Source organism: Apteryx mantelli, chromosome 17 (assembly GCF_036417845.1).
Source record: "Apteryx mantelli isolate bAptMan1 chromosome 17, bAptMan1.hap1, whole genome shotgun sequence".
Classification (NCBI taxonomy): domain Eukaryota; kingdom Metazoa; phylum Chordata; class Aves; order Apterygiformes; family Apterygidae; genus Apteryx; species Apteryx mantelli.
In genome coordinates, this window is record NC_089994.1 from 15,895,258 (window position 1) to 15,922,064 (window position 26,807).

The 26,807-nt window shown below is 43.3% G+C and overlaps 1 protein-coding gene across 2 annotated transcripts; it reads left to right on the forward strand.

Moving 5' to 3' along the window:
- Nucleotides 1-26,662, forward strand: RILPL1 (Rab interacting lysosomal protein like 1). Of its 2 annotated transcripts, none has more exons than XM_067307085.1 (7): nucleotides 1-341; nucleotides 3,916-4,066; nucleotides 9,845-9,963; nucleotides 11,489-11,707; nucleotides 15,646-15,818; nucleotides 16,340-16,432; nucleotides 20,746-21,056. In XM_067307085.1, the coding sequence occupies exons 1-7, from the start codon at nucleotides 45-47 to the stop codon at nucleotides 20,849-20,851; spliced, it is 1,158 nt and encodes a 385-aa protein (XP_067163186.1). In that variant the 5' UTR covers nucleotides 1-44; the 3' UTR covers nucleotides 20,852-21,056. The 2 variants fall into 2 exon arrangements, with proteins under 2 accessions (XP_067163186.1, XP_067163185.1); XM_067307084.1 differs by lacking the exon at nucleotides 20,746-21,056 and adding an exon at nucleotides 23,280-26,662 and having other exon boundaries at nucleotides 3-341.
- Nucleotides 26,663-26,807: the final 145 nt, after the last annotated feature.

Below are 26,807 nucleotides of genomic sequence, written 5' to 3' on the forward strand. Positions count from 1 at the left end.
CGGCCGGGCGGCCGGGGCGCCCCGCCGCCGCCTATGAGGGAGCCATGGAGGGCGGCGGGGGGGCGCCGCCCGCCCTGGAGAAGAACGCGGCGGAGCTGACCGTCATGGACGTCTACGACATCGCCTCGGCCGTGGGGCAGGAGTTCGAGCGGGTCATCGACCAGCACGGCTGCGAGGCCATCGCCCGCCTCATGCCCAAGGTGGTGCGGGTGCTGGAGATCCTGGAGGTGCTGGTGAGCCGCAACCACATCAACCCCGAGATGGAGGAGCTGCGCCTGGAGCTCGACCGCCTCCGCCTGGAGAGGATGGACCGCATCGAGAAGGAGCGCAAGCACCAGAAGGTGCGGGCGGCCCCGGGGGCTGCGCGGATGCTGCCGCGGCCTCGCCGAGGCTTCGGGGTTTGTTGTTGGTCTGGCTGGTTTCTTCCCTCCTGGAAGTTTCCTTCCCCCTTCCCTTTCTCCACCCCTTCCCCAGCCTCTGCGTTTCCTTCCCCTCGCATCCCCCCAGACACGGACTCCGGCTGCAGCCTCCCCTCTCCTGAAGAGAGAGGGTCGTGCGGCTTCCCGCTAGGCCAGGAAAGGTCACCGACAATAACGCGCTTTTCTCCCCAGAGCTGTGACTGAGTGAGCAGTCTAGTCTTCCCGGCGCGCTCGTCGGGTAGGCAAGTCGTAGCAGGAGCGAGGGATTTCAGGTCAGTGTTAGAGCTGAAGAGTAGGGAAGAGCGTGCGCCCAGATGCCTGCTCCATCCTCTGACGGTAAGACGTTGTCCCTTGGCTTGGTCCGGGGTGGTCACAGTGTTCACAGTCCCTGCTCCCCTAAATCCCCAAGGTGGAGAGCGTTTCCCACATCCTATTGCTTTAGCGTGACAGGGCAGCAAGAGTTGTTCCACTTATTGCAGGGTACGTGGCAGATCTGCTCCTCAAACTGCCCAAACAACTGATTTGAAGTTTAAAGAAATGGTTCTTCTAGCACGTGACTGTGCTAAGTCATCCCTGCTGCCTCATTCCTTTTCCGCTTGCACGCACGGATTGAGAGTAAAGTGGTGACAGGGAACTTCTGGAAGAGAGACCTCAAACTTCAAGCGTCAGTTTGGATTTATTTAGGAAAGTTTCACATAGGTGTTTTTTAAGTCAGCTAAGGGATTTCTGCATAGCATATGGAAAATCCAGGACAATTCTTGCAACATTTTGCAGAAGTACAGTTAGGACAGTGTCTCTAGAAAAGATGGTGGAAGACTTTTAATGAATAAAGCCCTGGTAAGTCTCCAGAAGATGAAATCTTTTACTGGCCCAGAAAATGAACACAGGTACAACATGTACCAAATCCATGCCTTTATCCATCTGGTAAATCTCCTATCTAAATTGGAGGCAAGCGGGTGGTCTGTTGTGCTGGTCCCATACTGTGTCTGGGCCCTCTGCTAGAATCAAATTTGCTCTTCCTGAGCTCTAGCTCTCAGAAGGTTTTTGTGAGCATGTCTCCTCAGGGAAGAACTGCAACAAGTCAGAGCTTCCCACTGATTTCGCAGTGACCACTATATTGCCAGCCAACAATAATTCTTTATTGTTGGATATATTAAAAAAAAAAAAAAAAAAAGATGCTGCATCATGAACCAGATACGGTTGCTGGGCTTGGTAGCAACACCCAGTATGCTGGCACAAGCCAATGTTCTGTGTAGGTGCTCCTGAAGTCCGTGCATGTGTTAAAAAGTTTCCTAAACATGTCAATTGCATAACGTTGTACTTGCTAGATGTCAACTTATTCCCTGACGGTTACTCATCCATACTCTGCCAATAACCCCTTTATACTCTGCCAACTTTCCTAATAGTCACAAAATGAGTCAGGGACTGTTCAGACAATCCAGATGAATGCTGGAAACACATTTTAACAGAGAAAATAAAGTGTATGCACAAATATGTTACTTTTTAAATCAAGTTTCTCCCCTTGATTCCCAGCCCACTAAGGTGGGTGGTAAAAAAACTAGTGTCAAATCCATTTGTGTGAGAGTTTGAAGACTCCTTCATAGGACAGGTGCTGGTAAGCAGAAAAGGTCAGAGACTGAGAAATGTTTGGGACCCAAAAGCCTCCAGAAAAACAATCCAAACAAACTTTTAGTGGTTTCCAGCAAGCATCAGTTTGATGGGCTTTTAGCACTCAAGAGAGTCTTAAGATGGGACTCTCTTGTCTATATGCCTGGCTCAGCTCTGGCTGGGGTTTCCTGAGCTGCCTGGCACCGACTGGCCCACAGATCCCCTGCCTTTTCTGTCCGATACTGTCACTAATGAAGGTTCAGAAGTTAATTTGTACTCTGGTTCCTTAGGTTCTTCAATAGCAGTAAATAAGAAAGTTTTCCTAGGCAAACTTTAGTATAATTGTGCATTTACGGTGTAGCCATACCTAAAATATACAAGTTTTGATAGTTCAAGTTTGTGCATGTGTATTCTATTTTGTTTTGTTTTTAATCAATATGCTTATAACAGCAACAAATGTGCTGGTTTTATTGTCTGAAGTAGGTCAGCACATTATTCTAACTACAGAATTATAGGCTGAAACATCACTGTAAACAGTCTAGATAATTGATGAAATAAAGTTTCATGACAGTTTTGCATTTCTCTCAAGATAAAGTGTTTCAAGTAAAGATAATGGAGATCCATGAAACTTTCTGTACTTCTTAATAGTTAAGCCTGCATAGTTATAAATAACATATAGATTATTGTAAATCTATTTCTCATATAGTGTTTTTCGCAAATCTCTTAGTGCACTCAAAGGCATTACAAAATGACAGTAATGCAATAATAATTGCTGGAATAAAATGGTATTTCATTTGGACCTGAAAATCAATAGGAACATGATTTCCTATTAACAGAGCATGCATTCAAAGCAGAAAGCTATCCTATCATCTTTCAGCAGAGCTTATTTTAGCCTAGAGCTGTGCTTGGCTGTTGTTGTCTGAGCGTGTTTTGTTGTTAGGTAGGAAGGGGGCATGCTGGATGAACGTAAAAGTCAGCAAATGACTCAGCCCGACTCCAGTGATCCACACGCAGCTTTTTTTGTTTTAAGCATATATGTGAAAATGGGGCACAGAATGCCCCCCACTGCAGAAATATGATTGATGGCAAAGACTTTTGGAAGAAGTAATGCTCTAAATATGACCGTTTTTTCTTGAGGAGGTCTTTATATTTTCTGTCCTAATTTGACCTTTACAAGGATTGGTGACAGCTGCTCTTGACATGCAGTGTCCTGACGAATAGGCGTTGTTGTTCTGAACAGTTTCACTGTCGCTAACATAGATGTCACTCAAAACATTCCATATAGAACAATTTACGTAAGAAGAAGCATAATTTTGTCTTGTGTTTACCATTTGGACTAGGAGTTCTGGATGTGTTGCACAGTAACTCATCATTATTTTACACTTGTGTTTCATAACACAAATTTAGACTAGAGATGCTACTCTTTCAAAACGAGCATGCCTAACCCTGACTCTCCTAGCCCATGCTGTGATGTTTCTGGGGCATTTATAACAGCCTTCTAGGCTGCCACCTGGGATGCAAGAGGTAACTCTTGGTCATGTTTGGTTATCTTGTCTAACACAGCAGTCCCCTTAATCTGGTCCCCACGGTAAAGTGGGGAATAAGAAGCCATTCTTTGGATAATTTGTATGTCAAAGATGTTTGCATCAGGAATTGTCTCCTTGCATACTTACATTCAGCATATAGCATAAGGAGACTTTGATATTCAATGGGTTTCTTGGTGCTGGCATTAGAAAAATTGAGGCTACTTTGAATTTCTTAGGAGATATCATTTAATTGTTTTCTACAAGAATTCTAGGATTGTTACTAGTTTGATATGTAAATAGTCTGGTCAAAGGGTATTAACATGTTTAAAAATATAAATGTGTTGTCCTGGTCTACCCTTTAGGAATTAGAACTGGTGGAAGATGTCTGGAGAGGGGAAGCACAGGATCTTCTTACTCAAATTGCACAGCTGCAGGAGGAGAATAAACAACTGATGACAAACTTGTCGCACAAAGACATTAATTTCACTGAAGAGGAGTTTCAGAAACATGAAGGCAAGTTTCATATTTCAAATTCAGTACTTGCTTTTGTCATAAAAAGCAATACTCTATCAAAATATTTTGACTGGATATTCCAGCTTTTTCGCTCTAGATTAACGCAGGACTTTTTCTGGTTACCTGAATAGAAAAGCTCTGAACAAATGAGACATGATAAGAGGTGGGGGCAGGAGGGAAAGAAAAGCCTGAACAGTTCTTTGTTTGTCTGAGAAGCATCTTTAAAAGTAAAGTCTAGCTTCGTTTTTGGTCTATCACTTTATTTTTGTAGTTAGCATCTTGCAAAAACCATTCTTAGACCCTCCTTATGTTTTATAATGCAAACAGAATAATCCCTTCAGCACTGTTTATTTCACACTGTTGTGCACAAAAACAAGTGCAAGTGTTGATGTATTCAGGATAATTGTTTGTAAAGCAGCGACTCAGGATTCCTTTGGCTGAGATATACTAATTAATCCACCATATGAGGATATTGTGGGAGAACATCTTGAGACTGATTTTAGCTGGTTTACCTGCCTTTGGGTTTCCACACCCATATTAAGACATTTCCAGCCAGTTTACAATAGGTGAAGAGACTTATAATCCAGGAAGTAGGTGAATCCTAAAGAACTGAAACAACTGATTAATTAATGGGCAGCTTCTTTCTTGAGACGGAATGAAGTTCTAGACAAATGGTGCTGAGTCGCAACTGCAGGTAGATTTCATTGCAGCAACTGAGCAGTTACCATCCTCATCTCTTACCCACACCTCAGCAAGCAGCTCTTTCTCAAGAGCAGAGGCAGGTGAACAGATGTATATTCATTTCACAGTTCATAGCATGTTATCTGAACCTGCTGGCTACCAGTTTCTTTTCACAATACTCTGCTGGGGTGTAAGCTGAGGAGTTGAAGGAATGACTGTGCAGCTTTGGGGATGAGGCAGCCTCGAGCTGAGAGACGGGGTGGACAGCTGAGAAGGGTAACAGCTTCACTGCAGCAGCAAAACCTGCCCGTGATTGTGAGTCAGTCTGGAAGTGGGTGGCTTTCTGAACTACTGGGGCATGGGCAGGACTCTGGTTCCCTGCTTCAGGCCACAGTGCTCCTGCTGCAGTACGTGCTGATTATCAGTAAAGTCGTGGCTCCTTCAGAAGGCTCGCATCCTGTGTGAACACCCAAACACGCTGGCCAATTTGGAAATCAAACCGCATAGCTGACCTCCTGCAGCTCTCCAATAAAGCGTTAGCAACAAAGGTCCCGAACACCGGAGTTTGGGATTAAACTGAGGCTTGCAGTAGGTGGATGAAACTCAATCCAATGCTGCAGAAATTACACCTGCTTCCCCAAGGCTGAATTCAGCCCAGAGGTTGAGTACTGCTCACTTGCTCTGGGGAGGAGTATAATGAAATATTTTGGAAGCAAAAATCATTACTTCTCTATAACAAATTCAGCTCTTTCAATTTAATAGTCAGTCTTCAAGAGGTAGCTCGACATCAGCCTACAAAGTGTCAGAAAGGCAGTGATGAGTCATGGGCTATGAAGACTATGACATATTGTTACAAAGAACCAATTTCCCCTTTGTTTTCTCTTCTTCTTCTTTTTTTTTTTTTTTCCATTGAGTATCTAGCTCACTGCAGGTCGTTACTTTGTATTTAAGTATAGCCCTACTCCTTACATTCAGCTAGCCAAGCACATACCCGACGTGCTTTTCATGTTATTTTTACTTTGTGTCTACCCAAGTATAATAACACCAACAAAACACATTCCACAGATCAGATTCTGGGACCACTAATACTCATTAGCCAAAATCATCAATTTAAGTCAAATCGCATTAATTTATAGCAACCTCAACTTGGGACCTATTATGTGAAACTCCCAACTGTTTTCCTTCTAGGAGATTTTGCCATTAATGAATGGAGGCAGGTTTGTCTCAGATAGTTTGTGTGGATGGGAAATGTCAAAAAGCATATGGGCTGCTTTTTTTCCCTCTCCATCATTTAATCTGATGCATGTAGAGTCTACAGATGCAGCTTTTCAAGCCAAATACTTTTTTAGCGGGGCTAACTTTGACCAGACTCTGGTTTTGATATCTCAGCATGATTTAGTATTGTGATCATGTCTCCCCTTAGTGGCTAACCCCTGGGATTAACAGCTTGCTGCTTACTCACCAGACAGTTGAGGGAGTTATTTTTAGCACAGCCAGCAGAGGCCAGTGATTTGGGTGTGCAAGGCTCTGAGATTCGATCCTTGCCAATTAACAGTCACATCAGAGTTCAGAGAGCCTCACTTTACTGTGATGAAAGCATTTTTGAGAGAGGTAGCTGCAATCCCATCTAAATAGGATGGCTCTGCAGAGAGAGCATCCACTCTCTGGGAGTCTGAGCAGAGCAGGGTTCTTGTGAAAGATGCATGTGGCAGAATACAAAATACACAGGAGGGGTTAGAGATGAATCTACAACGTTCATTAATACTACTCCTCCCTGAGCTCAAACTCAGCGCTTATTTGATGGTGCTGACTGACCAGAATATCCTAGTAAAATGCCATGAGCGAACTTGATCCAATATGTGTCAAACAGGACAAGCAGGCTGCTGCATTGCTGCTGCGAGAGGAGCTGCTGTCTCGCACAGAGCAGCTGTGGTAGTACTGACAAGAAGTAGGATGGCAGCAGACAGTCGTGTGAACTTCTTGTGTTTGGCTGCTGAGGAATCTACCATCCCCTTGCAAAAGCAGAGGCAAGCTTCTCTTCTGAGTGTTTGCACAGTGGCAGTGCCACGGACCCTGGCTTGTTGTGCTAGAGTCTGTATAAACACAATGGTAAGCAGGTCCGTAAGCATAAACATGAAGGATGCTCATTTTTAATTTGTCTTTTTCCTTTTTTAACTGCTTTTCTTTCTCTTGCTCCATGGAACAATGCAGTGATCACAGCAGTTCACAGGAAGCTGCTGATAGGATGTGCCTAGGGAAGCCAGCTGGGTGTGCCATTTAAGATCTTGCAGATATTAGACTTTGAGTCATTTGACGATAATTACTTTACATTTAGGGCACTTAGTGATTTCCCTCCCCTCTTCCTCAGTGCCTGGGAAAATGGAAGGAGATGATGTGACTGTTTCACAGACACTTCCCACCTTTCCTTTCCCCTCCTCCTAAAATAAGAAGAATAATGTGGTGATCTGAGCACACAATCGAAGTCTTTCATGCTCACCAAATGTTAGGGAGAAAAATGAGCACAGTGGGAGGAAAAGCAGTCAGCACTGAAATGGTACTTTATTCTTTAAATAGCACCTGCTATCTAGAGATCTCAAAGCATCTCACAAGTACTAATGAATATAGCTGTACTCACCATTCCAAGCTCCTACTGGGGTGAAACTGCTGGTCTAAAGTCTCACTGCAGTCCCTTTATTCCACAAGGCTTTTTTTTTTTTAATATATCTGATGTTTTAGGCCCCAGCCTTGTGACTGACTGCAGAAAGGTGGATCCAGGAGCCTGCAGTGGGGTCTGTGGATACAGCAGTTGTTTGTGAAGAACTGCAAGTAAACAAGAACCCTAGTGATAGGGGAGCTATGGGAAGATACCAGGGCTCTATTGTGTTGATTGGTGTGAGGGTCCCTGTCTTTTTTTTTTTTTTTTTTTTTGGCTCCATCCAGCTATTATCAAGGCTCTGCTGTCTTTTCCTGTGTCTCTGCAAGTGGGGAGACTAAGAGAGGTGTAGGGCCATGCCGAAGACCAGGGAGGCATCAGAGCTGGGTGTAGGATTCCAGCGCTCCAGACCTGTGCTGTGATAAGAGAGTATGAATCTCTTAAAAGAGCAAGTAGTAGTGTGTGTCAGGGTCTAGCTGTCCTCCCTAAGGGGTATGAGACATTCCCATCCCAGTGAAGAATTAAAAGTATCTTGCAAAGCTCTAAAACCTGTGGGAGAGAGACTAAGAGAACCCAGTTCCAGAAATAAAGCAGGTAGACTTACCACAGAATTAAAAAAGATAAGAATGTAATACCAGAATATGAACACTGCATCACACCCAGGTGTTTTCTGGGGTTTGACAGGAACATATTCTCTAAACCAACTCACCAGCCATCCCTGATGACCACTGCTTTTCCCAGCACAGCAGTTACCCGTCCTCTGCTGTACTGTAGTTCTGGGAGATTCCAAGCCCTTTTGCAATGAGGGATCAGAGCTGTTCTTCTCCCTGTACACAGTCGTACACTTTGTACACCTGCTTGGGAACCCACAGCTGCTGCAGGAGTGTATGTCCACCAAAGAGTCGCTCCTTTTGTCTCTCAGGTTTGTCTTGCTCTTATGCATTATCCACCGGTTCAAATTGTTGATGCTCTGTAGGCTGGAGCCCTAAAGACACACTGCCTACATTCTTTTATGGGAGCAACTTTGGACCCCTCTGATGAGGGAAGAACAAATCTAGAAAGTCTGAGATGATGGTAGAAAGCAGAGACTTGACTGGCTGGATACATCCGATGTGTATGAGCATATTTCACCTGGGCGCTGCCTTAACGTATTAAAAAGGAAGTGGCTTTCCATCCACCCCAGAGGGGTGAGTAAATTATCATAGTTCCTAGGTAAAGGAAACTGGGGACACAAGTAACTAAGTGCTTTGCCAAAGCTAATAGAACAAGACAGCAGTAGAGCAGGTCAGGAACCCTGGATTTGAGCTCCTCCTTAGACTGGGCTTTGGCTGGAACAGCCATACAATGAGTGGTCACAGCCTTTCGTCTTCAAGTCATCCTACAGGAGATTGTGCAAAGTGATTTAATGAGGTAGATTGGAACCGTCAAACTGTGTGTCTGAACAATGATCATGACAAGATAGTGTAATAAATTCACCATCTCACCAAGTTAAACCTTCTGGTCTGTTGGCAGGATATCCCAGGAGCTGTTGATTATCTCTGTAATGGCGAATAATGGAAGAATGCTTCCTGTTTTGTGATTTATGACTTTTCCTAATGAACTGTTGATCAGACTTCAGGTTAATCTAATCCCTTATCCATCTTCAAACAGACTCAACATTGAATTGTCGGCAATTTTTCAAATATCTTTCACAAGCAAAGTGCCATTTAGTATTTTTCTCTGAAATATAATGCCATTTAGTATTTTCCTCTGAAGTACAATTATTCTAAATGTGAATTATCATACAATGGGATGGGAAAAAGGTAGCAAAACATGCAGAGAAAATACATGACCGTAATTCAGACTAAATTTCTGTTCTGGGTTCATAGATGGGGGTACCCTTTAGAGGTCCCGGTTCATCACGCTCCAACCCAACCCAAAGTTGTTAGTTTGGATTCCAACATGAAATCAGTCTAATTCAGCGCATCTCAGCTGGTCTGGATGTAGATGCAGTCCACCATAGCGAAATGTTTAGATCTTGCTGAGGACCCAGATGTGCCTATATTTCTTAGTTTTCACAGTGTCTTGGTCAACTGATTCTACAGGTTATCACACAAATAACCAAGCTCCCTGGCACATAATGTGAACATCACAGTGGATGTAAAACCACTGAGGTAGCAAGACATAGCAATATTACTTCACTGTTACAAATGCCTCTGAGGACTGTTAGATTTTTCAAGGACTTTCTGTGCAGTGGCTTTACAGGGTGGATTGTATCATCTACATTCCCTGTTACCCCTGAAGTAACCTTCTTTTATCCAAAGCATCGGCCAACAGTCTCTCTTTGATTTCCACAGCAGGCAGCTTCCAGAGCTTTTACCCAAATATTTCTCATTGTTATTGTTCTCAGTCTCAGCAACTCCTGCTTGTCCTCAGTTTGTTTTCTATGTTCTTTTTTTAACCAGGAATGTCAGAAAGAGAGCGGCAAGTCATGAAGAAGCTGAAGGAAGTGGTAGATAAACAGAGGGATGAAATCAGGGCAAAGGACCGGGAACTCGGACTTAAAAATGAGGATGTAGAGGCTGTAAGTGGTTCTTGCTCTTCCTGTTTCCTTCTCCTCCTTTCTCACCATGCTTCCATATCATTCTTTCAAGTTTTAAGTTAATTTAGAATTAGTAACCAATGCCAGGTTAGTGGCCCAGCATCTGAAGTGTTCTGCCAAACTGTGGTGTGTGCAAAATAATTAGTCAGCCTTCAGTGCAGGCACAGACCCTCTGCTGCATTTGGAAGGACCAGAGGCACTTGGAGGGTGACTGGAAACCAGAGTGAGAAGGGAGGAAGATGGGTGAGGAACAGGTTGTTATGTTTGTTTCCTTAAAGGCCTGATACCTCCTCGCTTTCATGGAGACAGGGCAGGCAACTTCCTCTGGCTTTCCGAATCTCTCTCTGCTTTGGCAGAGACTCTCCACTCCTGCACCAGAGATGCAACGTAGATTACCTCCTTGCACAAGGAAACAGTAGGAGGAAGGGAGGAAAGGGCCTGAACGCAGCCCAGTTCACTTACTTTTGCCAACAGTGAACAGAAAGTCACTGAGAGGATGGGTGGCCCAGGGGCCCACCGTGCAAGAGGGAGGGTTTTAGTCTCAGACAAGTCACAGGCTTCACTGTAACCTTGGAAATCAACTGAAGTCTTGGTTCTTCCTGTGTCAGGAAGAATGATTACCCGTATTTTGCTTCCCCTCCTAACTCTGCTTAGGCCACAGGCCTTTTCTGGCTTCTAGTGAGGGCCAGACTTAGATGGTCCCTGCTCTACCCAAGGGCCTCTGGCAGGTGCTGTGGCCTTTCAGAGGCAATAGGTGCTGTTCACACAATGCATTAGGAGAGCACCTAAGGGTTCAAAGCAAAGGACTTATAATAATTACTGCATACTAAGGATTTCACAGAATCAAAGAATAGTTGGGGTTGGAAGAGACCTCTGGAGATCGTCTGGTCCAACCCCCTGCTCCAGCAGGGTCACCTCGAGCAGGTTGCCCAGGTCTCTGTCCAGCCGGGTTTTGAACACCTCCAAGGACAGAGCCTCCACAGCCTCTCTGGGCAGCCTGCTCCAGTGTTCAACCACCCTCACAGTAAAAAAGTGTTTTCTTATGTTCAGATGGAATTTCCTGTGTTTCAGTTTGTGCCCATTGCCTCTTGTCCTGTCCCTGGGAACCGCTGAGAAGAGTGTCTGTCTCAGAGTTGTCTGTATCTGTCTTGTCTTTATCACTTCCACTCTGGGTTAAGATTTGATTCAGAATCCCTTAAGCTACCCTGCCCTTGAACATTGCTTTTTTGAAGCATGGTATTTGAAGTGATAGATTTGCTTTTAGCTGGAGAATTCCCTGGGCTGGGGAAAAAGTGCCTCTTCTTACTCTGAAAACAACTAAAGAGATTTTGGTGACTGCAACTGTAGGAGATAATTAGATATTAAAAAAATTAATTAGGAAGATGAGGATCTTTCCAGATTAAATTTAACAGGAACCCCCTACTTATTCTTTAACATAATGTTTGGGATTTAACCACCATGGCTGACGGCTGAATGGATACTTACCTATTGCATCAACATTTTGCAGCTTCAACAGCAACAGAACAGGTTAATGAAAATTAACCACGACCTGCGGCACCGGATCACCGTTGTCGAGGCGCAGGGGAAGGCACTGATTGAGCAGAAGGTGGAGTTGGAAGCATACTTGCAAACCAAGGAGCAGGAGATGGGCAACCTGCGAACAGAGCTAGGGAAACTCAGAGAAAAACTGCAGGGTGAGGACAGCCAAAATGGGGAAGAAATAAAGGTAAGAGGCACTCTAATTCTCTTTTAAACAGCCATTCCCTTTGGTACAGGAACTTTACATGGTTTATTTTGGCCAAAAGTAGAGTCTTTAGTTCTTTGGAGAAGGCTTAACTCTTTGTGGAAAGATAACAGTTACAGAAGTTTTGCTGAGCTAACGAGTCTTCGTGCGCTTTTCTGCTATCACATCATTGTTCTCTCTGACCACGTTTCCATCCATTGCCTCACTGCAGTTGCTCAGAACTGAACAATCAGAATTTCTTAATCCATGAAGCGGCAGGGAGGCTGGGATCTTAGGCTACAAAAATGGGAGCACACTTGGCCCTCACAGTGGTTATGGCACTTGTGATCTGACTGCCAGGACTAAGCTGGTCTATTGCTACCAAATTAACATATAAATATTTATGGGCCTGTTTTAGAGGAAACAACTTTGGCCCTATTCCTGCTTTCACTTCCTATTAGGATTTGTGCAGTGAAGTGTTCCTAGCACAAATGTTCATGAAAAGCAAATGTTGATGCTTGCATACTCAAGTACTTGCAAGAACAGGCAAAGTGACAGTCTGCAAATTGACTTGGTGCTGAGATCAGAGCAGTAGGAATGCAGACTCAAGGGGAGCTTCATGAGAAAAAGATACAGCTTCTGCTCTGTTGCATCCCTTAGTTCTGTTTATGGTTCCTGCTGTTATTTTCCTTTGTGCATACGACATTGTACTTCTGTCTTATTCAAGCAAATGCGCTGGATTTCCTCTCCTAATGCTGCTCTTAGAACAGCACAAACAGGATAAGGGGTATCATGATATGAAGGAACTCCGGGGAGCACTATTATATAGAGCTATTTGCCTGGATGCGTTAGTAACAGCGCCAGTACCAAGCCATTTAAGAAGCAAGGCAGTAGTGTAAACGCCTGATAAACAGCAGCAGAGAGCGAAACACCTAATTTGTTTGTAAGAGGCAGGAATATATATCAGAAAGCAGAAGCAAAGGCTGATGGGGTACCCTGGTCCCCCAAGGAATGTGACAGCCAGTGTTAACATGTCCCTGCTGAGTTGGGCACGCACTGTATTAATAATGAAAGGGATGACTTCATTGCTGCTAATTCAGCCAGGAGACCCAGCTTGGTAAATGGGGCTCTGGAGCCTAGGCCTGGAGCCAGCAAGAGTGAAAGTGTCTTCAGTCTCTGGAGAGAAAGGATGCTTTCTTTCCCCCCTCTAACTCACCAGTTTCATGGCAATGGCACCTCTTCTAATTAGAGTAGTTCCCCATTCTCTCTGCCAGGATGACGGTTAGGCAGGAATTGCAAGCAGAAAGCTAGAATAGCCGCGCGCTCTGGAATGAACGCTGCTTGTTGGCTTCGGTTGAGTACATCTGCATTGGCTACAGGCTCCTCAGTCTTTGCTGACTTGGGCAAAATCTGGCAAAAAAATGGCTTCTTTGGGGAAAGGTGTGGGGTGGATGTAAAACCAAAAGAAGAGGCATCAGCTCAGACCCTAACCCAGTGGGGTGGAGAGGAGGAAAGATGTTTAAGTAAATTCCTTTGAATGTTTTGTCAGGATGCATCTACCTTTATTTACTGTAAACTGTATAAAGAAATGCATTTGGATTAATGGGGTGAATCAGACAGAAATGGACAAGTGAGCATTGCTCTGCTGTGTTGTCTTTATAAGAAAAGGACTGCAATCCCTGCTGCAGTAGTTGGTGTGGTACCAGCCTCAGCCCAGCAAAGTTTAACCTGAAACCACAATAGATCAATAGAGATCAAAACTGTTTCACAAACGTGAGCTTGGAAGTGGGTGGGATCAAGCTTGCAAAAAATGGACTCTACGAGTCTCTGTACTTGGTTTCTCACATTTAGGTGATGGAGTTCCATTTTCAATCTCTTTTTGTAGAAGCTGAGCAGGGTGTCTCATCCTGCTCCTCGGGGATGCAAAGCTAGAAACTGTTACTTTAAAATGCTGCATTTCTGTAAGGTCTCAGAGCAAGTCAGAATTATTGTATTTCATCTCTTCATCTCCCATGAAGAATATCTGCCTTCAGCAGAACACACCTGCTCTTGGCCTCTCCCTTTGCCTAATCATTCTCACTCAGCAGTGAAGATGAGACAAGGGCCAAAACTCCTGGCTCATTGTTTTCTGTTACCACTAGCAAAAAATCACTTCAATCCAATCAAACGAAGTCTGCTCCTGTATGTAGTTTTGAGGCTTGAGGTTTTGAGGTTTGCTTTTCCTAGTTCAGAGAAGATCACAGTTCCCAGCTGTTTTGAGGCACCTAAAACTGCATGGTGGTTTTTGGACTGTTTATTCCAAAACCTTCTCCCAGCTCTTAGGCTGAATTCTAGTCCTCTCTCTTCCACTGAGCTCCAGTGTCAGACCCTTTGTTGCCTTTTCTGTGCCATTCGTCTGTATCTCTACCAATCTCTGTGCTATTTGAAGGACTGTTTTTTGTTTATTTGTTTAATGTTGACAACAGGAATCGAACCTTTAAGTCACTAGGGTGTAGAAATCTTTATATTAATTAAAAAATGGGTAGAGCTGTTTCTCAAAAGCTGTTCCTAGATAGGATATCTACATCCACCTGTGCATTTCCCACTTGGAGAACCAAGAGTTTTATGTGTTTGGGTGGTTGCCAGTTAGCTAGAAAAGGCATAATTAAGAGTCTTTAAGGCAGTGGAATTATCTCCAGCTTGTATCCCAGTGATGCACCACTGCAGCACAGGAACTCCAGGACTGTCATCTCTTCCTCCTGCTAGGAGGGAAGGGGGCTGGCCTGGCTGCCGGCATCTCTGATTTCATGTGCTGGCCTCCAGTCAGCCTTTGCAAAAAGCATCATGTTTCAAATGTACTTTGGTGGAACAGGGAGCCCTGTGTTTATTTTTATAGCTAGAAATCTTGCAGACCTCCTCAGGCTTGTAGCCGGTTTGCAGCACCTTGATTCTGAGCACCCTTCCCAGAAGCCTGTGATTTCCCATGAAGTGGTCCTCAGCTCTGTGCAGTGGAACAAGGCTGGAGGACCTGAACGATGCCCCTCTTCTGTTGGCTGTGCTCATGCAGGCCATATTTCCACGAGTAGTTCAGCCCAAATAGTTCTGCAGAAGTGCTAGGGTCTACCTGGGTGACAGGAAGCCGCCCCGCAGGCCTGGGAATCCAACCGCTTCCGTAGAGTGCAAGCCACAGAAACTGGAAGTGAAAGCGAAAATTTCTCTAAACTTGCAATGAACTCTTCTCAGAGGGAAAGGAGAGGTGAGGGTACACACATATAAATGCATCATCTAGCACTCATCTGCAGATTTCTTCTACTTTATAGTTAGATCCCCGGTACTGACACCAATTGTGCATTTTTTAATACAAGCAATAAAGAGATATGAACTTAAATCTCCACTTAATATAGTTATGTCCAAAGGAGCTTTCTCTTTGTGGGAGAAATTATCAGGATATTTGCTATGCAATTTGTTCATTTTTTATGTAAAAGGCTGATGTTTGATCTACCTCATTTGTTAAAAGTATACATTCCTTAAACTGACTTATCAAAAATTAGATTATACATTTTCAACTGACTTCCTGGCAGTCTGACTTCCACAGGAATTTCTCCACAAGAAAACTCGTCCCCTTAAGGTGGCTCAGGTTAGACCCTGTATTCAGGCTGCTAGAAACAACTGGTGTTTTGTTTGTTTTGGCACCCCCCCGACACGCACACATATAACCCTATGGAAGATTCCTGTGAGCACAGGGCATTGGTTGCAGGTCCCAACACCAAGCTGTTCTTGCTGAGGATCTTAAACATGAAAAGCAAATTCCTCCTAAATTTTTTTCCTCTTAAAATTGCATTGTTTCTCTTAAGAGAGGGTTTATTAGTACTGAAGAGGTTGGGGACTAAACTGATAAAGACTTTAAATGCCTCAGACATGCATTCACGTGATGAATTTAAAGCCGCTGTTTCACTTCCTAGACAGAACCAAACAACGACGACTGCCTCTCAGAGTCTGAAAAGATGGCAGTGGACTTAAAAGATCCGAATCGTCCAAGATTCACCTTGCAGGAGCTCCGGGATGTCCTTCATGAGAGGAATGAATTGAAATCTAAAGTGTTTTTACTTCAAGAGGAGCTTTTATATTACAAAAGGTAGGTTAGATCTCCTAGGTGCGCCTCTCCTGGTGCATACTATACTCATAGGAGCTGTAGGGCAGGTCTAGAAACAATAAATGTGTTCTTAAATAGTCTCTGACGAGGTTATATTTCTGCAAAGTCTTAAAGTTTGTAAGCATAAGGGCTTCAGTTTGTATCAGTTCCTCAAAAACTCAGGAGGATGATATCCTTGCCTAACTCCCAGATTCACACTGAATCTTAGACAGATTACAAACATTTAATACACTTGGACTTCAAAAATAAGGATTAAAGTGGGTCAAAATTTGAAATTCTAGTAATTGTATTCATTGCATTCCTCTTCATCCATTCCTCTCCTTGTCACGATGGGAGGAAAATACTGAAAGGAGATCAAAGCTGATAGAAAAATCTCCCATTGGTTTCAGTGAATTTGGAGCAGATCTTTTGTCTTTCTTCATCTACCTCAGATTGGATTTTAGAATTTAAAGTGCTTCCATGGTCTGAGAGGACAACATTAACTCTCCTTTCTTTCTTTCAAGTGAGGAAACAGAAGAAGAAACTAGATCCCCTCAACCTACACCCATAATTCAGTCAAAAACCTCAGCTCAGCCAGAGTCTGGAATCAAACGACTGTAAGTAGCATATTCTCTAAGGATACTAGAAGAAGTCTGCAAATGCTAACAATTTCTTATGGATGGGACATTTTTTAAAGAACTTTAAAGTTAAGATGACTACATCCCTTATGTAAATGGGGGAGATATCAAATGTCTGCAAGTGTTTTCTACAAAAGAAGCACTTGGTAGGTTTTATGAAACAGCAGTTGGCTTTGGCCAAAACTTTGGCCATCCTTCCGTCTAGGGTTATTTCCTACCATACCTTCCACTCCCTGCATGCAGACAGCAGTAGGGAGAAAAGCAGTAGTCCACATGCTTTTGTTTATGGACCAGATTGATGTGGCCACTCTAATTCTAATGCTTCCTTCTTAAGTACGATATTCAGGCTAACTAAAAGAGCTCATGTTGCCATGGTTCATTATAGCTGTTATGAGCTGGTGAGCTCTTAAACACAGACATCTGATCTTCCCAGAGAATGCTGTTGTCCAAGCCATACAGTCACACTCCAAAGGGAGGTGCTAGCAATTGTGCTTTTATCCAGAGCACTGCTCTACCTGTCCTAGATGCCCAAAACTGAAGTCAGTGCAAGGACTGTAGGAACAGATGCTCCTGTTTCTGCAGAACCCCAGTTCCTTAATGCGCAGGCCATAAGGTGGTGGAATGGAGCAGCAGCAGAACGTCACAATCCCCTGCCAGCCCGCGGTCACGCTTGGAGGGCTTGCAAAGAGTGTTCTTCACAAGTAAAGCAAACTGCAGACCTGTAGCAGTTGGGTGTGGAGAGCAAGGTTTCCCTATTACCTCGCTGTGGCTGTATCCTTGCTGACCAGTTCCCTGAGCCTTTAGACCCTGGCCTTGCAGTGTGTATGCACAGCGCAACAGCCTTTTGTTTGCTGAGCAACTGCCATGCTGGAGTGGATGCCAGCTTTCTTGGCTATGAAGAACCCCACCTCCTCTGATGAGGTTATTCAGTGGCGTTGTGCAAACCCTCAGCTTATTGTCAGAGGTGAGCATTTACTACTATTGGGGCTGGTTATAAAATCACAGCATTAGCCAATCCATTTGTCTGTTGAAACTCCCCCTTCTATATTTATTTGTTCCAGATTAAGTGTCTTAACCTTATGGCCAGCCTTTGGATTTTTGTGATACTGAAAGCTTAATTTCTTAACTGAATGAATGATTTTGGCACAATTGTTTGTTTTTGTCTAAAAAGCCCTCCCATCCTGTCCCCATGTCCATAACCTTCAGACCTTGATTTTAATAACAGCAGCCCTGTGAGAGTAAGTTCCATTGAAAGATCAGGGCTGATCCAAAACACCATAAAGTCAAGAGGACGCTTTTGATTATATTCAGTAGACTTCATCTTTTGTCCGTGCTGCCTGTCTTCTGAGAGACCCCTTCCTCTCAAGTGACTAGAAAATGTTCTTTGGGTTTGGCTTTAAGTTTTCATTCTGTAACTGTAGTATTAATAATACTTTGTCTCACAAGGTCTCCGCTGTGAAGCTTCTCTTCCCTTTTCTTCTAAATTTATTTTACTGCTTTTTAAAGCTTATCCCTCTGTGTGGGGAATGGCTGGTTTCAGCTTACAGAGTTTGTGGTGATTGCAGCTTCCATGCTCAATTTATGAAGCAAAGGCAGCACGAAAAATGTAAATAGATGTTGTAAGAAAGAACATATGCTGACTAGATATTATTAGGTTTGACTCTGTCTTCTGCATGTATACATAAGCAATGCAGGGAGCCATGGCAAGAGGCACATAAGTGTTTCGGACCAGTTTTCTCAGTGCTTTCTTCCCCTTAGTTAATTTGTCAGTGAAACCTTGCTAAGCATCTGACCATTCAATCAGTGCACATTTTCAGACACCCATCTAATCTTTCTGTTTCTCAGATTCTCTGTTAAATTTATATAACTGAAAACTCATTCAGTAAAAAGTAAAACCATGTTGCTTTGACCCCTTTCAGAAAAGGCAATAGGATTTAAGGGCACTTTGTGTTATCATTCCAAGCTGTGCATCTCCTCTGGCCTCTTCTTGCTGGAGTGTGGAAGCACTTACTGAACCTGCTGTTAAGAGGAAATGACTTTCTGTAGCTGCCATGCTCTGTCCCCAGATTTCTTTCTGCTCTCTTTTCATTTAGCCATCACATTAAATAAGGGAAGATAAAGTCTTCTGCATTTTAAGTGACCTGAAGAATAACAACAGTTTTTAGGTTTGTCTTATCCTTGCAGCCTTTCTGGATGGGATTTGTCTGGTTTGGGTTTATTTGCTTCCCCCCCCCCCGTCTGTGTCACGGACAGTGTCCTTGTAGATGGGCTACTCCTACAACCCAAGCAGTTCCCACAGTGGCCAAGAAGGGATTGGTGGCAGGGATGGAGATATCACATTTAAAAAGACAGGAAATTTCACTCCTGGGGAAAAGAACAAAGAACACAAGTGTAGCATCAGTTCTGTCCTGTTACAACCCCTCTCCCACCCGCTGCTGCCTGCACTGCCTGCCTGCTACGAGCTGTCTCCAGAGCTCCCTTCTCCCTGTCCCAGGCAGAACACTCTCAGCACCTCGCTGTACGGCTACGTAGGTAACACGCTAGTATGGAACTTCTCCGTATCTAAGGGTGTGAGGAAAACTTGTAACACCGGTATCTGCAGGCAGGGTGCTTTTATGAATGAAAGTAGGGTTGCCTCTCCCTCTGTTTCAGGCTGTTCCTCCTGACTAAATAAAAAGCTGAATAGACTCTGTTGCTGCCCTCTCAAGAGAAGTCTTATGCTTGCCTGTGTAATGTGCCCTTTTTTTCCTTGACCATGCAGTATTTCAGGGAATGAGATATAGCCTGTGCCATCTAAGATGGGCTCAGGTGATTCAGTGCTGCATCCACATAAAGAAAGGAAAACAAGTTTCAGAAAGCAGCATTTTTCCTCTCCCAGGATTTGCAGGTTTGGGGCTGGGGCAAATTCTAACTGGATTCTGATCTCATACTGATTTATTTCTACATTTGTCTCTACCACATCACATGTCAGAGTTTTGATGAAATTATGTAACCAGGAGGCTTTAATGAGGAGGAAAAGTACCAGGATTAAAAATGCTTCCTCTGTTTTGAGCAGAAAACGCCCTTTTGTTTTCTCTTTAAGGATACATACTTGTTTGTCACTGATGTAATGCCTAAAACAGCCATAAGTTTTCCTCCTATTCTTGCAGTCCACAAAAGCTGATGTGTCTGTCTGATTTCTGCAGCTAACTGAGTGTGCCACAATGCATAAAAATGGAAGTTCTAGCTACTGCTAATGACACAACAGTATTTGCTTGTTTGGTTTTCTTTGAATCTAAGAATAGCAGTTAGAGCAGCTATGCTGGGGAGAGCTGCATTTGGTCACGAGTGAAATGTCTGTTGTGATTTCAACTTAATCTTTAATTGACATTAGTCCACAGTTCAAAAATATATTTGCCACAAGGGAGAACCTCTGAGGAGAATCCTTAGAAAAACAGAGGGTGTTCCAGGTCTGGATGAAGGTGCGTTGGCAGGCTTGTGTGGGTTGCCTGTGCGGAGAGCACCCAGCCAGCGTGCTCTCTCAACCTCTAAGTTGCATGAGTTGTACAACGCGCAGTAAAAGTGCTGAACTCTTATGAAGAAACAGTCTTGCTGCTAGCCAGCTAGAAAGAGTGTTTCTGACAGTGTAGTTGCAAGGTTTCAAACAAGTATTTAGCTGCCTGCAGTTGGCATCTTTCTGCATGTGAAGAAGCGCAGGTTCGTTTGGAAGAGATACACAGGCCCTTTAACCAAGTAGCTTGCAGAGTGGGTTATTTCAGCATTTCAACTGTGGTATTGGTTTTTAACTTGAAATTATCAACTGTGACACTTGCAAAATCTTTAACTGTAATGCTGGTCATGTCTAACCCTATTTTCTGTGCAAATATCCAGTAGCTACAGCAGAGCCCTGTTTGTATTTCTTAACATGCACCTTCATCCTTCATTTCATTATGTATGTGCCTGTTTGTTTCTTGGGAAGAAAAATGTGCACTCTGCTCTGCATTGCTAGAGGTGGTAATACCTTGATGAAATTCAACCCAGATTGCAGGCTGCCTCACAATAGAAAAGTGGTATCTTTTAGAAATTCTAAAAAAAAAAATTAAACTGTTTCAATGACTGTTTTTTTGCTAAATAAGAATTTTTCACTGAGGAGCTGTCTTGGGTGATGCAGATCCACCTCACTGTGTAACATGTCCTGTGTGATAATTCAAAGTAACCCTGTGTATCTTGTTTGCCTCTTTTCTTTTAATGGAATGCTTTTTCTTTCCTTTGCTCCAGTCTTATCTCTTCTGTGTCTGTACTTTCCTGACCAGGATCTTTACAGCCATAATGCCCATGGTAGCAGCTGGATTGATTCCAGATGATCCCACATTGCAGCCAATAAGAAGACTTGTGTCCCTTGTAGGAATTTTTTTTTAATGTTTGGTACCGTGGTTTCCTGCTGCATGACCCCGTGTTAACATGCGCTGCTGGTTGCATTCTCATCGGCTACTTGTGGGATCACAGGAGCACAAAGTGCCAATCAGAATGACCAGTCAGTACACAGCTCATTGTAGTCCTCCATGCTCATCCTCAAGTAATGACATTTTATTGCCTTTTGTCTTAATGTTACCATGCTAAACCAATCATTACTCCTTAGAAAACTGTTTCAATATGCAATTTTAACCAGCATCTGTTAATTTTGCTTACTAAGCCTGCCTATTCACAATTCACACCAGTGCTTTTTAAAAAACCCATGTCAGTCTACTGACTTGTTACAAATCAGTTAGATTTACAGAATGTAATGGCTGATATCTACATTAATTTCCAGTGTTTATTACAGGCCGATGTTTCCATGTCTTAGAATCTATGCACTGTAGATTTTGTCTCTATGTGTTTTGGAATATACACTCGCAATAACAAATTCTATCACCCTAGTCTTGGTTACCCCTGGAAATCGTAACTGTTAATGCAGACTGGTTTTGCATTAGAACTCTGACTTTAGTGATCACTGTATCTGCAGCAGCAAAGCAGTGTTTAAATTTCGCTTCCTCTCCACACAGACATAATTTTTTCAAACATAGTCCATAAAACTTTTCTAGGCCTAATAACAATTTTCTTTGTTTCTGAAAGAATAAAAAAGCCAAACCCTTCTACTTGGTGTAGAAATTCTACAAAAACATTTTTCTATTACTTAAAGTGAAAAATTACTCAACTTTGATATTTGAAACTTACTGCATAAATACAGCAGTCCTCTGTGTGGACCTCATGATACCAAGCCTGACCACGCAGGACCAAACATCTCCAGCAGAAAGCCTCAGTGACTAGATGCTTCTCTTTTAAATTGGAATTGGATCTGGCCCTGAAAAGATAGCATATGCGTGTGAATTTATAAGCTCCAGTGATGAAGGTGGTAGAAAACTACCAGACTAATTAAGTGCAAAAGACTTACTTCACTATTAAGGCTGCACACTTCAAGCCAGGAAATGCAAAAGTTCAGGTCCTGCTAGCAACGTTAGCTATCTTGCGTTGCACTTGTGTAGCTTTTTATATCACTTTCTAGTCAAGAACAGCTTATTAATAATCATCATGCTTACCTGCACGTGTGATAGGATGTTTTTTCAGGAAAGCTGCCTTAAACCTCGTCTGACATTCAAATACCGCCTATGTGACTAGAGACATCGAAGGCAAAACTTCCTGGTCTGCACAAGGCGGCTTGGACGGTTGGGATCATGGTACTGAGGGGAGACTTAAGGGAGTGTGGGTGGAGGAAGAGCGCTGAGGAAGGTGGGGAGTGGACATAGGGCCACGTTTATGCCATGACAAATATTCCAGCTCCTATCCAAGTTGAGTTCATGTATGGATAGTCTCTTGCTGTAGAAGCATTTAGCAATTCCAGCCCTAGATCAGGACCGCATTATGCTCAGTACTGTGCAGGCAAATCAGTGTTGACCTCCTAAAATGCACCATTAAAACCAAAAGGGTGTGCAACCAGTTCGAACCTTTGGTAGCTGGAACCAAAACTTTTGCATTTCTCAGCAGACTTAAATGCTGCACTAACACCTCCTGTACTGAACTCATTACAAACATTGAAAAGATGAATTTGCTTAATCAAGTAACTTCATGGTACGCAAATAAATATGATACTAAGGATTTCTTCCAATTGTATTTTTTATCTGTGTTGTCAGCTGGCAATTTGTTGATGTATTAAACGGCTGTTGGTTCATGTACGTCATTATCTTAGCGCACCCAAGCTGTGTGACAGGAAATGACGTGCACATTTGTGTGCATTTGTTTAGAGCCTTTATCCTGCAAATTCCTTTGCACTTGTGTGCATTTATTCATTTATTTTTGCAGGAATAGAGCCTATGTATCAAAATTTGTACACTTGGAAAAAATTTTGAAGACCTATATTCTTATCTTATGAATTTCCCTGCTGGCACCCTTAAGAATATTCTCTATTTCTGCTGTAGGGTAAATTATATAGATTTAATGCTAAAGATACCACTTTACTTATGCCAAGAAACTAACCCTAACCTGTATTTTGTTGCTTCTTTATCTCGGGGTTGAGGGAGGGGGAATATGCAACATCTAAAATGATGTCTGCACCTTGCGGAGTCAACAGCACTTAGAGCTTTTTTGAAGCTTCCATAGCAGAACTGCTTGAGATTGCAATGACTTCATCTCTAATAACATTTTGACATGCACTCCCATCGGGCTTCACTGCCTTGATTTTTGCAGATGCAGATTTTTTTGCTCTGTGTTTTGTTGTGCCGTGTATCGTGTCGGGTGTTTGAAGTGTTTTCAAGCCAGTAAACAGTCTTCTTTTTTTCCCTCCCCTCCCTTACTCCTCCTGCCTCCCTGGAAGGTTTAGTTTCTTCTCTCGTGATAAGAAACGTATGCAGGCATCACAGAGAAACGTCCACTTCCAGGATACTTTTGGCGAATGGGCAAATTCAAATAAAGATGACTCCTACACTGAACAAGGACAAGAAGCCCTGCAGCACCTGTGACTAAAACCTTGAGGTGTTCAGCTTACCGCAGTAGATCTCGACAGTGTAGTAACAAGAAGCTTCTGTAAACAAATCCGGCAGCTCATCACTTTCATTTGCCTTGCACACCTCAGTGGTTGTGTTTCAGATGTACTCTTCGAAAGGGATCCCTCACTGTTTACTTGGTGACTGTTTGCCAAAAACAGAATCCAAGCTTTGTAATAACAGTCACTGATACCTTGGGACATCGAAGCTTCTAGATGACTTGTTTTGTGCTGAATAACAAGTCTATGGTCTTGCTCATGCATTAACTACAGTAACACAAGCTTCTTTAAACCAAAAAAAAGGAGACCTGTGCCGTTATTAGAAGATTGTTTGCAGTGTACAATATCTATTGGCAAAGACTCTCTTATCCTGTTTGTTAAAACTTTTGGTTGTTTGCTTTTTCTTAATTCTCTAAGATTTTTTTTGAGAGGGATACCACAGCTCCATGGCAGGTCTTAGCACTGCTATATCTTGTCAGCTGGCATCTGCATCTTGCAGAGTAACCACTTGGAAATCCACCTGATGATACAAACTGAGAAGCTGGAATAGCCTTGAGCGGGATAGTGAGCGTATGTTTCCCTTGCTGCATATAGTGCCTAAAGCATGAAGAAACCAATGTACAAGGTGAGCGTGCCTTGCATTTTGCCATGAGTTCTGCAGTATTAATGGAAAATGAATTGCTCGCAAAGAGGAATTCTAACACTTGATTTTTTCCTTCTTACCAGGGTCTTCCCCCTAGAGTAGCAGACAGCCGCCCTAAAGGAATTAGCTCCCCTTGCCACAGACAGGTTTTGAATAAAGCCACACTCCATTTTTCTTTCTAGATGAAGACTGCCTAACTTCAGTGTGAGGAGACCTCCTCAGCTAGCTGACATGAACTGTTCTAACTGACTTAGGGATGGCACCAACCCAAACTTTTTCTCTGACTAGTCTAAACACTATTTGGGGTTGTAGGATGGTTGAATTCTACATGTGCAAGCTGCTCTACTGGTGTCAGCTGAGGTTTGGGTAGCCTGCAGTTATGGGGGGGCTTAATGTGCCAACAGTGCCGGCACACGAACACAACCGAGCTGTCAGAAGGTGGGTTTTAGACCTGCTTTACAATTAAGCTTGTGAAACCCTTGGGACTGGTTGAGGTCATGCTTATAAAAACCACGACAGCAAAGCCCCGTGCAACATAGGTGCACCCTGCACCTGCACCACGCACTCCACAAATGCATGCTAAGCAAGCTCTGCTCAGGCGGGACAGAGCAAGTACAGCCGCTGTTCCTTGCGAAGGCGGCGCTGAGGTCATTCTGCAGACGTGGCTGTACACTCGAGACCCACGCTGGAGCCCAGCGCTGCTGGAGAGCAGCATCTCTAGTTATGACTGGGTCCTAGGCAACTTCTGCTAATGTAGCTTAGCGCAGACAGCTGTGGGCTGCTGTTGGCATCTTAACCCCAGCAGCCAGATCTGCGCTGAAAAGAGCCTGCTCTCAGGAGTGGCACTCAACGGGAGCCAGTGCTCAGACAAAAGCTCCAACTACTCCAGGTGCTAAATGCCTGAGGGTCATTGTAAGGGCTCCTAGATGAGAGCAAGCCAAAGGGTTTAGTACAAGGTGTTTATTTTCTGTTTTTAATTTTGGGTGGTCAAGACTATGTTTTTTATGTCCCAGCATGGATTACCTAACATATATGGGCAGGGAATGGTTTTTAGCCTGTCCGTACTGAAACTGTGCTAGGAAACCATTTTTGCAATGGTGGGCCAAAGGCTGCTCTGTTCCCGACTGTAACGGTGCTATATTTTGAACCTTGAACTTCAGCGTGCTCTGGGTACTTCTCAAGTATTTCCTCCCTCTCCCCAACTGGTTACAGTCTTTTTAAATATTGGTTTCATTTACAGTCTCCAGTCAGCAGCCCATTCCCAGCTGTTCAAAGCATGGTTGGGAGTATGTATACCTTAGCACATTTTCGTGAGACCTGTGCTGCAGAACTAACCTGCAACTCCAATATTAGAGAAAGCATTTACCGGCCCTCCAGGTTGTCACTACATTTCGGGGAGGAGGGGAAGGGAGGGAAGAAGGTAGCCTTATATGAAAGGCATCTACATTTGAAATACTGACACTAATGTCTGACACTAGTAGGGATACTTTTGCATCTCTAAGCCTGGTTAAGTTTTGTTAATGCGTGTTGTTTTATGCTTACAGAAAGCTGTATTCATAAAATGGCAGCATTCCTCCTTTTAGGTGAAAGGCAATTCTTAGACAGGGAGAGTCTTAATTTAATGATACGTAAGTTGCTAAGATCCCAGTTTCTTTTACAGATGGGGGGGGGAAGCAAACAAGTACACTACATTTGTATTAGGCAGATAAAATAAGTTAAAGCTGTTCCATGGTTCTTGAGTATGTATTAGTCTGTAACACTTTTGTTCCTTAACCATGAGAAAGGTTTAACATGGACATCTCTTGAAGTGTTCTTGTACGGACATAATGTTGGAGTGGGAGCTAGAAAACAGAAATGGATCATTGTTGCTGTTTAAAAATCACGATTTTATACTGGATTTGGTGGAAGAATCACACCACGTGAATGCCGCCTGTTGAGTCTCTCCCTAGCATAGTTTACAGTCATTGGGCACATTTACAAGAGATAGTGATAGGAAACAATGCAAGAATGCAGCACATTCACAGCCTGAACAAGCACATCACTTTTCACATCAGCTAGGAGCCGTGAACTGGGATAATAGAAATACACAGACTGAACATTTTTTCCCCCGGCCTCTAAGCTCGTGTATTAAAAAGGAAGTCTCCAGACCTGGTTAGTGCATGTAAAGCTAGTCCCAGAGGCAATGATCCAATGCACTATTGTTAGGTCAAATTGGCAGCCAAGTCCAGACAATGGCACTAAGCAGTACAGCCTTCCCCCATTCATCTCTGTACCCCATTACCTCAAAAATCTAATTAGTTACTCCTGACAGGCTAACATAACCACTTCATTCTCATTTTTTTGTTAGAAAGGATGCCACGTAGGGAACAGTATGTAAAGAGTTGAAGATCTGTCATGTAGTTTCTCAATATTCAAGTAAAACCTGTTTTTTAAAAAGGGGCCAGGATGTTGTCAGGTAAAGGGCATAACAATCCTGCATGCAGAGTGCAGGTTCACTTAAGTTTGTTTTTTTTTTTTTTTTGGTTGGGCAGTAAATCATTTTAACAGTTTAATAAATATTTCTGAAAAACAAGTATTTCTGAAAGACTTGCGTCCTTTGTGTTCTTTGTGGAAGGCCTTCCAGTGCTGTCTACTGTTGGGGATGCAGTTTAGGGGTCTGTCTTCTCCCCTGCTGAAAAAAGCTCACACAGCTCTTCTTGGAAATAGGGCCTCAAACC

What these genes read in the sequence shown, in the direction of transcription:
- RILPL1 (XM_067307084.1), top strand. Translation starts at nt 45, where the DNA reads ATGGAGGGCGGCGGGGGGGCGCCGCCCGCCCTGGAGAAGAACGCGGCG. An exon ending in AAAATGGGGAAGAAATAAAG is followed by an intron (nt 11,708 to 15,645) that starts GTAAGAGGCACT and finishes TTCACTTCCTAG; the next exon opens with ACAGAACCAAACAACGACGA. An exon ending in GAGTCTGGAATCAAACGACT is followed by an intron (nt 16,433 to 23,279) that starts GTAAGTAGCATA and finishes CCTCCCTGGAAG; the next exon opens with GTTTAGTTTCTTCTCTCGTG.